The sequence below is a fragment of the Leuciscus leuciscus genome (assembly GCF_965113295.1).
Source record: "Leuciscus leuciscus genome assembly, chromosome: 24".
Taxonomy (NCBI): Eukaryota; Metazoa; Chordata; class Actinopteri; order Cypriniformes; family Leuciscidae; genus Leuciscus; species Leuciscus leuciscus.
In genome coordinates, this window is record NC_138723.1 from 28,879,587 (window position 1) to 28,895,336 (window position 15,750).

At 37.3% G+C, this 15,750-nt stretch overlaps 1 protein-coding gene and 1 long non-coding RNA gene across 3 annotated transcripts in view; both read left to right on the forward strand.

The window, feature by feature from the left end:
- Positions 1-15,750, forward strand: part of LOC309489359 — a 44,321-nt gene that overhangs the window by 10,173 nt on the left and 18,398 nt on the right. The window lies entirely within an intron of this gene.
- aebp1a (AE binding protein 1a) lies at positions 1,116-15,337 on the forward strand. 2 transcript variants are annotated; one of them, XM_082157956.1, is made up of 20 exons: positions 1,116-1,658; positions 3,278-3,535; positions 3,617-3,673; positions 4,355-4,432; positions 4,511-4,594; positions 4,873-4,932; positions 5,043-5,102; positions 5,624-5,701; positions 6,082-6,191; positions 7,477-7,616; positions 7,707-7,791; positions 8,562-8,706; positions 9,942-10,021; positions 10,187-10,310; positions 11,023-11,219; positions 11,322-11,495; positions 12,859-13,243; positions 13,425-13,564; positions 13,711-13,810; positions 14,529-15,337. In XM_082157956.1, the coding sequence occupies exons 1-20, from the start codon at positions 1,385-1,387 to the stop codon at positions 15,020-15,022; spliced, it is 3,123 nt and encodes a 1,040-aa protein (XP_082014082.1). In that variant the 5' UTR covers positions 1,116-1,384; the 3' UTR covers positions 15,023-15,337. The 2 variants fall into 2 exon arrangements, with proteins under 2 accessions (XP_082014082.1, XP_082014081.1); XM_082157955.1 differs by having other exon boundaries at positions 1,117-1,658; positions 4,870-4,932.

The following is a 15,750-nucleotide window of genomic DNA, read 5'->3' on the forward strand; positions in this document are numbered from 1 at the left end:
AATAATATATATATATATATATATAAGCTCTACAAGGCAAAGTTTAGAGCAAACATGTTTGACAACCATTGAAGGTTAAGAGAAGAAATATGAAGAAACAACCACTGATTGAGTGTGTTTTTCCAAAATCATGAAGGCGGATCTGTGCCATTTCTGCACACTACACTCTCTTCAAAGACTTTTAGACCTTATTTGGTACTGAGTGGCTTTAGTGATCCGGTTTCATCATACAAAAATTGTTTGTAATAAAAAAATAAAAAAAGATGAGATCTGCCTTTGTACCTTCTGCTGAAACTCAATTAAATTCAAGAAGTCTCTTCTGCTCACCGAGGATGCATTTATTTAATAAAAAATACAGTAAAAACAGTAATGTTGTGAAATTAATTAAATTATTACAGTTTAAAAGAACCGTTTTCTATTTGAATATATTATAAAATCAAATGTGATCAAAGCTAAATATTCAGCATCATTACTCCAGTCTTCAGTTTCACATGATCCTTCAGAAATCATTATGATGATGATTTTTGATCAGTTATCATTGGTGTTTCATTTCTATCATTAATACTGCTTTTTTTTTTTTTTTACTTAAAAACTGAGGTGCATAAGCTCAGATCAAACTATCTCTCAGTTTCAAAAATAACTACAATACCTGTCCTAACTGAGAGAAAACAAGTTGAGAAAAAGATTGAATCCAATATTTGGTGATAATATAGTATAACAAGAGATTTATACGCTATTTTTTATAGGCCGGTTATTTTTGACTAGGAACACCACAAGTGTAACAAGGTGTGGGGAAAAAAATCCCCAAAAAAGTAAAAAAATGACGTTTTTGGAAGGTATAGTTAAACCCTGTATAAGAGAAATCAGTAAGTTTTAGTCCAATGCAATAACATTACCTAACACATCTGGGTTAAAATGACCCCAAAACACAATATAAGGGTTAAATCTTACTTCACCTCAAACTTTTGAATGGTAGTGATTTAAGGTTTCCACAAAATATTACGCAACAAAGACTGTTTTACTTTTCCTCAAACCTTTGAACACAAGTGTACATTCTCTCTCTCTCTCTCTCTCTCTCTCCCTCAGTCTCCTCCTCTTTCTCCCTGTGGGTTTGTCCTGCTCCTCACTCACTCAGAGGGGGATGTCAGAGGAATTCCAGTCCACTGAAAGAAGGAAAAACAGCCACAATCCCGTTACATCTGACTTCCACACCAGCTTCATTGAAACCATCTCCGGCAGATAATCCAAGAATATCCAAACATCTACTTTACAAAGACGAGTCCAAGCTAGCCAGTTTGTGCTTTTCAGCTGTCGCACACTTACCATTCAAAGAGAGACCATCTCTAATCTGCAGTTTTGGTGTAGTAGAAGGTCCCAGATAACCATGCAGGCACCGAGGGTTTCTCTGTACGCAACCTTATTTGCCCTGTGCTGGATTTTGACATTTGTTATCAATGAAGAGTTGGTTAGTGCTGCCAAGTCCAAACAGAGAACCAGAAGCGTCCAAATGAGGCAAAACAGCGGCATTATTTCAAAAAGAGAAGATCTACATGATGGATTTTCAGAAGACACTCAGATGGACGAGCCTGGAGCAGAAGAAGTGGCTGAAAAAGAGAAACCAAAGGGGAAAAAAAAGACATCTGAAGAGTTATTAGCTGGTAAGTTGCTCGCTCAACATTGAACAGAATACATTTCGACTGTATGTAATGATGTTTTTGGTGTTTGCAGACCAGTTTCATGTAGGATAGGAAGGCTGTGGTTTGTCATAATGACAGATATCTGGCTCAGCCAAAAGCTTTACTGGCTCCTTTGAGGTTATGCAACATTTTTTTAGTGAAACCATGACTGGTCAGTCCACTGACACACTTTCTGCTGTCGTTTTTTCTTCCTTTTGTCTTTCATTTGGGGGAAAAAAAAACATGAAGGAGGCATGTGGGAATGAAATTACAGTGTTGGGCTAGCAAAAGGGGTTGAATGAGAATCACAGATGGTTACACTACGGGTTTTGAATACGAAAACAAACATTCTGTGGGCTTCTCTCTGCTTCTCCGTTCTGCTCACGTCACGAGTGGTTTGGGAAACACAGACGGGAAGAGAGACAGAGCCGACATTTGGTTTGAATTGAAGCACTGAGAGTTATCGGATCTGTTTGAGACGGCTGCGTGTGTGTGACAGCTTTCCTTCAGTCGCTGCGCGGACTGAAAACTATCAACAGGAGGAAGTTGCACAGCATCCGCAGGGAACATTTTATCGGTCTTTTGTAGCTCGGAAGATCTCAATCATCTTGTTGGATTGACTTTGTCTCAGATGTTTCTCCTAACATTTCTGGGGACAAAAACAGACCAAAATGAGTCAATAGTTGTCATCCAGTAAGAGTAAAAAGCTGTTAAATAAATAAAACTCAAATGTTTGAGTTCATATTGAGATCTCAGTTTGAGACATCAACTCTATAGAGGAGAAATCTGTAGAAACAAAGATTATTGGAGTATGTTTTACAAGAAAATACTAGACTTTATACTTCAAAATGTAATGTTTAATTCAATGTGTTACTTATTGTTTCTTTGTAATTATTTGTGGAATTAACTGGCAATTTCTACGTCGTTCTTTTCAAAAGCAAAAGTCTCGATTTCCACTGTTTATTTAATCTAATTGCTTTCAAGGAGAAACAACATTACAGATATTAAAGAGACCTCTTTGGTAACTCTGTGCAGATGTTAAATCTTTAAACATAAGCTTGTGTAATAATTCATATCTGATAGGAGGGATGACTTCCAGTCCAAGCAGTGATTTATTTGTGTTTCCATGGTCTGGATTTAATCTGATAGTATTTCAAATGTTGCTTCCACCATCAGAGTGGTTTCAGTAGTTTATGACAGCCGTAAAACTTTATAAAAGCTTCTCTTTGATTCGTTAAATTTGAACAACTATGAGTTTGACTCAAAGCCGCCGTCTAAATAGGCAACATGTCAGTGTGACATCTTTATGTGTGAATAAAACAGGCGCATGTACAAAAGAAAAGCACGAAAGGAACCAATTGTATGTTTCTTTCTATTTCATTTATCCGAAGGAACTTTAGGACAAACATCTGAGTGACATTTTGCTCTGGAAAAGCATCATATCTTTAACATAAATGCACAAGACAAATATGGAAGTGTTATTTGCATCAAAAAAAGATGAAGTTGAAACTTTTCCTCACAGTTTTCATCCTCTGCCGTACATCATTAGAGTAATGTTGATGTCCTTACGTATTTATATCATTCTCCCATTTATTGTCTAGCCAAGGCAAAGAAGGCGGCAGAGAAGGAAGCCAAAGCCAAGAAACCGAAGCCCACCAAAAAACCCAAACCTCCAAAACCAACAAAGAAACCCAAACCCCCGAAGCCCACCAAGAAGCCAAAGCCTCCGAAACCCACCAAAAAGCCGAAAGCATTGAAGCCCACCACAACGCCAACAACCAGAGAAACTAAACCAACCAGAAAGTCAACCATGGAGGAAGAGGAGGAGAAACTGCTTTTGGAGCTGGGATGGGACACGTGTATGTTTATACAATCTTCTGGCACATTATTATTTTAAAGTGAATTCTAATGTGGTCTTTAAATACAGTTTCTATGCTTAGTATTTCCAACAGTACCACCAAAGACAGAGATGAAGAAACCCATTGGCCCAGGTCATGGTATGGCAACATATACAACACATTGCAAAACATGTCAAAGGTGAAGTGTGTCAGAACTTTCTCCAATCCCAAGCAAGTAAGACTTTTGAGCTCGTTTTAACCTTCAGATCTCAGTTTTGTGGAAGTCTTTGGAGCTTTCTGAGTGGGCCTAATTATAAGTCATTGGTACATTGACTTCCCGAGGAGTGTAAACAATGTGGTAAAAAAACTAAAATCCCACAGACTTATATTGAAGAACAGATCTGAGACCAAAGCATCAGAGACTTGGAGAAGAAACCACCTCAGCATCACGCTGGTGCCGAAATGACACCCTTCACCTTTCATTCCCTTTAATTCCATATTTATGGAAGCCCATTCCCACCACATACAGAAAAAAAATCATGCTTTGGTAAATCATAATTATGATATAAAAACTCATGACATATAAAGGCATATTGATGAGATGAAAAGTTTAATTTTGACATACTATGGATGTTACTATGACTAATGTCAAGGAAAAATTCAATTTTATCACTTTGCAAACATTATGTGACACTTTTGAATGTTTTCTGAACAACTTTGAATGAACATTATATTAACGTTTGTTCATAACACTAACGTTAGCCAACGTTCTGGGAACATTCCCTGTTAGCTGGGTAGTCACGATATTTCTCTTTGGTTATCTCTGGTTTTTTCTTACAGTAGATGTACACAGCAAGAAAGACACCATGACACCACCCCCAATCAAAGAGCATGACACGGATTACTGGGACGCCCGACGTATGTTTGAAGCAATGCACATTAGCATCAAATTCTCAAAATACTATACTACTAATAAACTATTTTATCACTTGATAGATGACGTTCAAGAGCCCGACCTCATCCCTAAAGTCAAGGAGCCACCCAAGACTGATGACCCAAGTATATACTTACCAATCCCAGGTAACAAAACTGGAAAAGTCTGGAAAAGTTAGTACTTGTAACAAAAAAGAAACCATAGCAACATGCTAAAAACCACTCCGAACACCTAAATAGCAACAGCTACACTCACCAACAACACGTTGCAAAAGCAAAAATCACACATGCAATTTCATTTATGCAATAATGTGAAAATGCAAACAGCATATAAGCAAGGAATGCAATGCATGACTGAATGCAAATAAATACCATGTTATGTTCTCGATTACTCACATTTGTCAAATAATCCTTTTTCATAGAAGAATCCACTACCACCCCTCGAACAATCGCCCCTTGGTATGAGGAATATGATTATTCTGACTGTACGTTTGCACCATTTCAATCTTTCTCAAAGAGCTTGAATCTGTCATAATGTTTTGAATGCATAGATTTTTTTCTTTTTTTTTCTAATTTGCTCTCTCTGAATAATCAGTGGCAGCAAAGAAGCTGGAAGAAGAGCTAGAAAGAGCGAGAAAGGCCAAAGAGGAGAAGGGTCTGTAAATCAGTTGAATGTTTGTTCAAATGAAAGAGAATGGGCTTTTTATTGCATGCATATGTTGACCAGCAGAGATGTAGTGAAAAATACCATTGCTATTTATTCATTAGAAAGCATTTAGCTGCTCTGTTTGTATTTTTGTGTCTTTTAAATGTTTTTACTATATGACAAAAAATCAATAATTTCAACAAAAAATCAATAATTTCAGCAATAAATGCTTAATGCATGCTTAATTGTTTTGAAAATGTCAGTGTTAAACTGTAAATAATATTGCAATACAAAATAGGCTGCAGTTTCTTTACAAAAAACACATTTTGGGCTGAAACGTGCTCTTGACAAGCTTTATGAGATTATGAAATAAACTTTGTGAGTTTGTTTATTATGAAATAAGTGCAAGTTTTAGCACATTTCTCTCTCTGAGTTGTGCTGGCATTTATTCAATAAGTAAAAACAACAAAGATGTACCTGTTTCTGAAGTCTCTCAGTATGACGCTCAGTCTCTCCATTCCCTTACACAGCGGAAAAACTACGGAAGATGTGGGAAGAGGAGGAGGAGGAGAAGAGAAAGCAGACGCCTCCTCATGCCGAGCCAAAGAGTGAGTATTTATGGAAAACAGCCACAAATCACATTATAATCAGAGCAAAAACACACGGTCTCTTATGGAAGTGGGTATTTGTAAATGCAGAAGTGGTTTTCCGTGAGCTGGAACTCTGAGCTGAAAGCAGTAAATGCCAGAGCCGACATGTTCTTCCCCCACAGTGATTTTGGTTTCCAGCTGGAGTTTCTGGCTTTTTGGACCAGAACCGCTGTTGGCTTCAGCTTCAGCCTTTGTTCAGCACAAATGGTTTTCCTCTGTAAAAATATGAGAGATATTCAGTGTCTGAAATACATCTGCTCAGAGAAAGCTGTCAGTGCTCTTATTATAGGATTTAAGAGCTTTTAAGAAAGAATGATACAGTGTTTCTGGTCCTTCAGAGTGTCCTCCTCTAGGCATGGAGTCCCATCGAGTGGAGGACGATCAGATACTGGCGTCGTCGATGTCTCATCATGGATTTTCAGCTCTGAGAGGACGTCTGAACATGCAGGTACATATATAGTCAAACCATATTACAGTTTCATAAGAATTCAAATATTGTGAGGAGGATAATAGATAGGATCATATATTTCAAAATACTTGAAAATATTCCAGTGCTTAATCACTGCAAACTTACTTAGCCTAGTACAAATATCTAAACATTCTTGAATCAGGAAACATTTGCTTGAGATGGAAAAGGCTTGTTTTCTTAAAAAAATTATTAAAAAAAAAAGTTAAAAGGTTTAAAACATGAAAAAAATAAATAAATATATATATATATATATATATATATATTAAGCAAAAACTTGCTTAATTTAGATATTTTCAGAAAACAAGACTTAATATTTCATGTTATATTTGTTCTCATGTAAATGTATCTTGAATGCTGAGATATTGGTACTGGAAAACAAGAACGCTGAGTAAGAAAATATTATTTTGCAATGTTCAAATCAAATTCATGCCAAAACTAGCCAATGCTGTGCACAAATATCTGAAGTAAGATTTGCAAAAAGAAGAAGATGAGAAGATTAAATAGACATTTAGCTGTTTAATAAAAACAAATAACAAATTGTAACAATAAATAAAGAGCTGTAAAAAGAAGAAGAAGAAGAAGAAGAATAAAAGGCATGGTTTAAACCTGTCTAAGTGGTTTGCTGGTCTTTTTAAAGCTGGTTTAGCTGGTCAGCCTAAAATATCAAAAGTGCCCCAAAACATCAAACTAGTGGAAACTAGCTAGGTGAACCACAAAGACTTAAGCAAGATAATTCAATAATTGAATCATAAATTTAAGCAGAAAGAGCAGATTATTTCACAAACTATAGCAAAGACTTTATATATAGAAAGTCGGTGCACTCACATTACTGTGAATGGGAGAAAGTGCAATATGGCGGGAAAATTCCTGCCTTCTAAATATATGAACCAATCGCCAATTAAGCTCCGGCTGAGACACGCACTTACAAAAAGCTGGGGTTTTTTTTGTCACGATTTAGAAACAAAATATATGAGACAGTTGTCAGATTTAATTGATTTCAAATAGGAAATTGAAGCTTGGTGAACCGCTTTAGAGAAAGTGATGTTTCCCCATTCAAAGAGCTTTACTTGCATGACTGAACTAGTCAAGAGGTGCCAAGAGGCGTTTCAAAGATGGACAACGAGTGAAATGACTTTCCTTAAAGAGACTTGCAGTTGATGCATTGACACATTTAGCTGTTGTGCTCATGTGAGTAATGCAAGTTCAAGATCATGAGGGAATATTAATGCATACAAATTTTTTAAAGTGAGCTTCTGTTTCGCAGAACTCGGATGATGAGGAGGACGTTTACGGCGGAGCGTGGTGTGCTGACACGGAGGAGAAGGAGCACTGGTTTCAGGTGGACGCCCGTCGAGAGGTGGAGTTCACAGGGGTCATTACGCAGGGCAGGAGCTCAGACTCACAGTAAGAGAGGAGGGGTCAAAACATTCAGACTTTTTCACTTGATAACAAGTGTTGCAGAAAGACAATGAGTTGCTTCCTTTTCTCTTCCAGTAATGACTTTGTGTCGTCGTATTTCGTGGCCTTCAGTAACGACAGCCGGGAATGGACGGTGCTTCATGATGGTTACGCCGAGTGGGTCAGTTACACACACTTTACGTTAAAACGGCATAAAACTATATTATAGTCAATAGGGGTGTAACGGTACTCAAACATGACGGTTCGGTACTTACCTCAGTATTGAAGTCACGGTTCACTACGGGTCCGGTACAGCAGGGGGAGAAAACTAAACACAAAATTTCTTTTTTTAAATTAAACTGTGTTTTTTTAACAAATGTGGATCACAAAACCAGTCACAAGTCACACGGGTATATTTGTGGCAATAGCCAACGATACATTGTATGGATCAAAATAATCGATTTTTCTTTTATGCCAAAAATCATTAGGATATTCAGTAAAGATCATGTTCCATGAAGATATTTTGTACATTTCCTACCGTAAATATATAAAACATTTATTTTTGTGAGTGAATGCTGCACAATCACGGACATAAATGCACAACTTTAAAGGAGATTTTCTCAATGTTTCGATTTTTTTGCACCCTCAGATTCCAGATTTTCAATAGTTGTATCTCAGCCAAATATTGTCCTATCCTAACAAACCATTAATCAATGAAAAGCTTATTTATTCAGCTTTCATATGATGTATACATTTCAATTTCAAAATTGTGACCTATGTGACTGGTTTTGTGGTCCAGGGTCACATACTGTATGTGTTTAAATAAATTAAAATAAATTGAAAAAATTCGGGACGAAAAACGATTCGGGACGAATACATGTGCCGTTACACTCCTAATGTCAAGCATCCTGCATGGCCAAAACCTGTTTTTTTTTCTTCTTCATCCCACAGCTCTTTTATGGGAATGTGGATAAAGACACTCCAGTAATGACGGAGTTCTCGTATCCGGTGGTGGCGCGTTACATGCGTGTTCTCCCGCAGAGCTGGAACGGCAGCCTGTGCATGAGGATAGAAGTGCTCGGATGCCCATTACCCAGTAAGCACTGCAGCTCTCACCTGAGCCTGACTCATTCGTTTCAATGGTGCTCACTGAAGAGCCAAATGACATCCAGCTCTATCCCTCTCAACCTCATGGGTTGAGCTTGACCTAGTCAATCTCCACTTCTGTGGATCTAATGGGTGTAGGGAATAGTGTTATGCGTGGAGGGAATAGTGTTATGGGTGGGGTAGGGTGTGGTCGGACCTTCTAGCTCCACTCATTACACCCAAATTACATAGAGAGACAGGGATCTGGACTTCACGCTCCACCCATTTGTTTTGATAAACTGCTCTGAAATGCATGTTTATATGACAGGGCCGTAACCAGTTTCCTTCACTGTTCTGTTTCTTTGAAAGCCTGAAAAAAACCAAACATGGTTATGGCCTTGATATATGATATTAATCCCCCCCCCCCCCCCCCAAAAAAAACCTCTTTTGGAACTCTAACTCTATTTTGACATTAATCTAATAACTTTTTACCGCAACAAAGTCAAAATGAGCATGTCATAAAATAAAAAGTAAAAATTGTGACTACGAAGACTAATTTCAATTTATGTCATGATTAAAAATTTTCGAATCTCATAATTATTACTTAATTTCTCATAATTTTGACTTTTTATCTCATCATTGACTTAGTATGCATTAATTTGGATTTTTTAATCTCATAATTTTGACTATTTTAATCTCATAATTTTGACTTTCTCATTTGTATGACCATATTATTATGCCTTTTATCTCATAATTATGCATTTTTATCTCCTTATGACTTAATATGTTATAATTTAGACTTTTTCATTATAATGACTTTTTATCTCCTGACTTAGTATGTCATAATTATGTCATTTTATGTCATAATTTTGACGTTTTTCCTTATAATTTCAACTTTTATGCCATAATCTTTTTTTATTTCATAATCACAGGTTTTGAATCTCATAATTATGATTAACCAAAACATTTGTTTTTCTTATGTGGTAGAAATGGGCTTCCATATCTAAATAATATTTTTCGATTTAAGAAAAAAATCTTTTCAATAAAAATCTTTTTCAATTTACTATATTTTTTTTTAATCATATTTTGTCATGTACGTCTTAAAAAGTCAAAAATTATGATTTTTTTTAGATATTACATATCTAAATGTGATTTCAAATAACATTTTTCAAACCCAAAAAAATATTTTTTTCATCATATTTTTGTCATGTATGTCCATAAGCTCAAATGAGTCTCTCTTACCAGCTAGCTATCCAACTGAGAACGACGTTCCACCGACGGATGATCTCGATTACAGGCATCACAACTACAAAGAGATGAGACAGGTGAGACGTTTACAGTCACACAGGTATTCTCAAGGTCACTGAGGTCAAAGCTGAGGTTCAGATGCACGTCACAACACATCCAGCGTGAAGTTTGGACTCTCTTCTGTAGTCTTGTGGAAAAGCTGCTGTCCTGCAAGTGTTTTCATGTATCGTGTGTATAAACAGATGATGAAGGTCATAAATGAAGAATGTCCCAACATCACCAGAATATACAACATCGGAAAAAGCTCTCAAGGGCTGAAGATGTACGCCATGGAGATCTCAGATAACCCCGGAGAACATGAGACAGGTATTTTCTTAGAGGGTGTGACAACCCGACCAGTTAAACTGCAATTTTAAAGTCCCCCTGTAGTCAATAATTGTATCCCTTAAACTCATCTTTGATCACCAAAATGACATGTTTAAAAGTGTTTTCCCTCGAAAAAAAAATTTGTTCATGGCGTAAAATAGCTTGAATGTAACTCGACACCCTCGCCTCATTTAGTATACGAGGTTCTATGAATATGCAGATGAGCCCCGCCTCCACTCACTCACTCAGCTCAGAGATCCACTGGTTGACGATCACACGTTGATCTGATTGGTTACAAGGTAGTTTGTGACGTCAGAAACACCAGCGATTTCAAAGCGTGTTTCTGAGACTGTCTTTGGTTCACTGCAGTTTTAAGGAGAAAATACTCAGCAATGCTGTCGACTTATGAATTTACACATGGTTTATCTTAAAGCATATTAAAAACACCACATAGATACATATAAACAACATTAAAAACTTTAAAAATTAAAAATTGTGCATCTGAAAGGTTATATTTCATAACTTCCTTTTTTTATTTATTCTAAAACTCGTTTAATGTTTAAATGCAAAAAAGTTCCCATATTTTCAATGTGGTCTCAAACTTTTGCACCTCGCTATGTATAAATAGCCTACAGATATTTTATTGTTTAATGGCCAATTGATTGGTCAATCACTAATTTGCTCCCACCAATTCAAACCATGTTTTTCTAAGGTGAACCAGAATTCCGGTACACAGCAGGGCTTCATGGGAATGAAGTCCTGGGCAGGGAACTTGTGCTGCTCTTGATGCAGTTCCTGTGTAAAGAATACAACGACGACAATCCGCGAGTGCGCCGCCTTGTGGAAGGAGTGCGCATCCATCTAGTGCCGTCCCTGAACCCTGACGCCTATGAGCTGGCCTTCGAGATGGTGAGACACACTTTAAACAAATAATCCCTGTTCTCTCGGCCCATACCGTTTCTGTTTGTCATGTGACTCATTGTTTTCTTGGGCGGATACTTGTTTGTCTAGGGCTCTGAAATGGGAAACTGGGCTTTGGGCCACTGGACAGAAGAGGGATACGATATTTTCCAGAATTTCCCAGACCTGAACAGTGTCCTGTGGGGTGCGGAGGACAGGGGATGGGTGCCACGGATCGTTCCCAATCACCATATTCCCATGCCTGAGAACTTTCTCAATGGCTCTGTGAGTGGAACTGAAGAAAGAGCCCTGTCTAGACACAAAGCTGCCTTCAAGTCAACCTAGATAGATCCTACTTAAGTTAGGAAAAATTATTTAAAAAATCTAAATCAATCAGTAAATAGATGGGTGGATGGATAATGGATTGGGCAATCTATGGAAGCTTGTTTCTGCCACAGAATAAAACATTTAAAAGATAATTATGATTTTGATTATGATTATTATGATTTAAAGATTTTTATCATGCAATTCAGACTTTTTTTTCTCACAAGTGCGAGTTTAAATCACGCAATTTCCGAAGTGTGATATGTAAACACAATGAGAAAAAAGTGAGAATTGTGAGACAAAAAGTCACAATTACCCTTTTTTAATTCAGTGGCAAAAATAACTTCAATAATTTTGTTTTTCAAAATCCAGACAAATCCAACAAAGATAATTTTATTTTTATTTTTTATTTATTTAAATAATGCATGGTGATATTTACAAAAATGAGATGGGAGGGGAAATTAGATTTCAATGCTTTTGCATAGTCGCAAAACTTTTGCTCCAAAAAGTATCTCGTTCCCCAGAGAAACTTCACGTTCGTTCGCAAAAGGAAAACTATATTTCAGTGCTTTTGCGAGCGAACACAAAGTTTATTGAGATTAGGCAACAGTTTTGCGCGAGAATGCCACATATTTGCAAGTGAATGCAAAAGCATGCATTGAAATATAATTTTTTCTTCCATCTCATATTTTTTTCTAATTTTATATTATTTATTTGAATTGATTACAAGAGTAGTTTCATGTCTGTCTTTGTATTGTACAACTGATACTTTTTAGAGAGAGAGTAATCTGATTACACTGTAGAAGATGTAATTAGTAGTTAGTAATTAATCATTTTAGAGTAACTTACCCAACACTGATTTTCTGCAATACAATTTTTCTTGTCAAGTAGCCTGCCTAAATATTGTTGCAAGGATGTTTCAGATATTTTTCACACTGTAAAAAATGCTGGGTTGTTTTAACCCAATTTTGGGTCAAATATGGACAAACCCAAACGTTGGGTTAAAAATGTAATTTAAAAATTTAACCCAATGGCTGGGTTTGTCTATATTTGACCCAAAGTTGGGTTGAAACAACCCAACAGTTTTTAGAGAAAAAAAAAAGCTAAAACTAATTTTGGCAACAAAATAAAAAGCAAAATACACCGGACAATGAGCAAACAAAACGTTTACAGTCATTAATGACTAAAACTAAATCTGACCGAATCGAAGATACAATGGTGTTCATCTCGTAAACATTCTGACATGACTTGAAGGCAGAATAGTTCTGTCAGTAATTTATCTTCCAGAGTTTCATTTACAAAACAAACCAATCCTGCACTCTAGGTCGCAGTTGAAACAAAAGCAATCATCAGTTGGATGGAGAGGACACCGTTCGTTCTGGGCGCTAATCTCCAGGGCGGAGAGAAGATCGTCACGTACCCCTTCGACATGCAGCGTCCACCCCGGGCCACGGGCTCGGACAGCAGGGGGCGTCAGTCGGGGTTTGAGTACCACCACATGAACGAAGAAACATGGGCCAGGATTCAGCGACAGAACGAGGGCGCTCTTCGCGAGACGGCGGACGAAACCCTGTTTCGGTGGCTCGCCATGACGTACGCGCACAGTCACCTGACCATGACGGAGAACCACCGCGGGTCCTGTCACACCGATGACATCACGGGCGGACAGGGCATCATCAACCGGGCCAGCTGGAAGCCGGTTGTGGGCAGTATGTGATGATTAAAAAAATTCTACACTCTAAAAAATGTTGGGTTGTTTCAACACAAATTTGGGTCAAATATGGAGAAACCCAACCGTTGGGTTAAATTTTTTAATTAAATAAAAAAACCTTTATTATCTGTAAAGGAAAAAAACTCCTCTTACAATTACACTTTTCTGTGTTGCTTTAGGCATGAACGATTTCAGCTACCTGCACACCAACTGCTTTGAGATTTCCATCTTTCTTGGGTGCGATAAGTTTCCACATGAAAGCGAATTGGCGTCAGAGTGGGAAAACAACCGAGAGTCTCTGCTGGCTTTCATTGAACAGGTTACTAAACACATACAGTTCAGATCTCTGTGTGACATAGTGGCTGAAGCTCAAAGCCAGAATTTATAGAATTTATATTTCTAGACAACGCACATTGTATAACAGCAACAAAGTCTCAAAAAACGTATAATGTCTGTGACCCGCAGGTGCATCGAGGCATTAAAGGAGTTGTGCGAGATGTCGGTGGGAATCTTCTAGCAAACGCCACAGTGTCAGTGGAGGGAATCAAACATGACGTCAAAACAGGTAACAGACATTCTGTCCTAATAGGTCTAAAAGGAGTAGATTCAAAATCGAAATCATGATATAAGAAGTCATAATTATGACTTAAAAAGTTTAATTTATGACTTTCTATGTCATAACGGACAATTTTCTTAACATTTAATGTCATATTTAAGTCTGAATTTCTCTAATTTCAAAATTTGAATGTCATACTTCTGACTTTTTAAGTCAGAATGCCAACTTCGTGTGTCATAATTTCGATTTTGCCTGGTTTCACAGACGACAGGGCTTAGATTGAGCCAGGGTTAAGCCTTAGTTAAATTAGGACACTTAAGTAGCGTTTATAAACGTGCCCTAAAGAAAACATTACTGGTGAGCATCTTGAGACAAAAAAATGGCACTGACATATTTTAAGATGTACAGTATCAGTGCAAGTTGCTTTCAGTTAAAACAGCTCAAACATGCATTTTAGTCTCGGACTAGACTTAAGCCTTGTCTGTGAAACCAGGGGTAAATGTCATAATTATGGCTTCCACATATACATACATGTGACCATTAATCCCCATCAGAGAATTGTGAACATGTTGTTCAGTTGTTCAGATATTAACTTCTCAGAGGGACTTTAAGTAAATATTTTAGGTCAAAAGGTTTTGGCTGGCAGAAAAGTTTGGGAATCCCTGCTTAGGACATATCTTTGTAGTATATTATATGTTATATTAATCCAGACTTTTATTTCTCAAAGCTGCCACTGGCGATTACTGGCGTCTTCTCAACCCAGGCGAGTATCGCGTCACTGCAAGAGCGGATGGTTATTCTTCTCAGACTCGTCTTTGCATTGTGGGCTATGATGCCAATGCTACACCCTGCAGCTTCACACTGACCAAATCCAACTGGGCTCGTATCCGACAAATCATGAGCCAGAGTGGGAAGAGGCCAAGACTGGTTACCAACACCCCCGGAAACACAAACAACCGTGTCAGCGTCGAGAGCGCAGGGGCCGCCACGGCCCCCCAGAGTGACCGTCTGCGTCGCCTACGACTGATGCGCATGCGTAAGATGAGAATGGAGAAGATGAGAGGCTTCACGACAACCACAACAACCCCAACGACGACTACACCTCCACCCACCACACCAGCAATGTCAACAACAGATGCTTCTTGGCTTGACTTGTGGTTTGAACTGGACACTGCACCCACTCAAGACTATAACTTTGAGTATAGAATAGATGAAGATTAGAGAAGGATTGTATATGTGGAATATTGCCCTCTTTAAGCATTCAGGCTCATAAACTACAAATCACTCTCTCTGTGGAACAGAGTATAAAAGACAGAAATATCATTATTATTTAATTCAAGGAGTCTTATGTGAATAGTCAGAAGAATGAGATATTACCAGTGTTGGGCAAAGTTTCTTTTAAAAGTAATTATTCCCTAAAAAAGTGACTAATTGTGTTACTTTGATACTTTTTATGGAAAGTAATGCGTCACATTACTTTTTCTCACCTGGGCTGGCCTTGCTTGTTTGTTTGTTTGCTTGTTTGTTTGTTTGTTTGTTTAAAAATAAACACTATTCAGCAATAAAAATAAGATAAAACACAAATATGTTGTTTATCTAAAAGTCGTTTTTGCTTATTCATATGGTTGAATTGTATTATCAAAAGTCAGCAGCAAAGACATTGGTTAATAAAGTGAGATTAAATGTTCACATTTAAATTCAGATATTTTGTTGTAAATTTAAAAGTAATGTATTACTTTACTAGTTACTTGAAAAAAGTAATCCGATTATGTAACTTGCATAACTTGCTGATTATGTAATGCGTTACTACCCAACACTGGCTATTACTATTAAAAGAAGGCAAAATGAGCTGTTTTTGGCCTGTTCTCAATTTACATACTTGTGTACACAAATATTATAATGTCCACATTTTTTTCTAATAAAATGTCTCAATATAATTTTGTTATGTT

What these genes read in the sequence shown, in the direction of transcription:
- aebp1a (XM_082157955.1), top strand. Translation starts at nt 1,385, where the DNA reads ATGCAGGCACCGAGGGTTTCTCTGTACGCAACCTTATTTGCCCTGTGC. An exon ending in GGATTACTGGGACGCCCGAC is followed by an intron (nt 4,433 to 4,510) that starts GTATGTTTGAAG and finishes ATCACTTGATAG; the next exon opens with ATGACGTTCAAGAGCCCGAC. An exon ending in ATGAGCTGGCCTTCGAGATG is followed by an intron (nt 11,220 to 11,321) that starts GTGAGACACACT and finishes TTGTTTGTCTAG; the next exon opens with GGCTCTGAAATGGGAAACTG.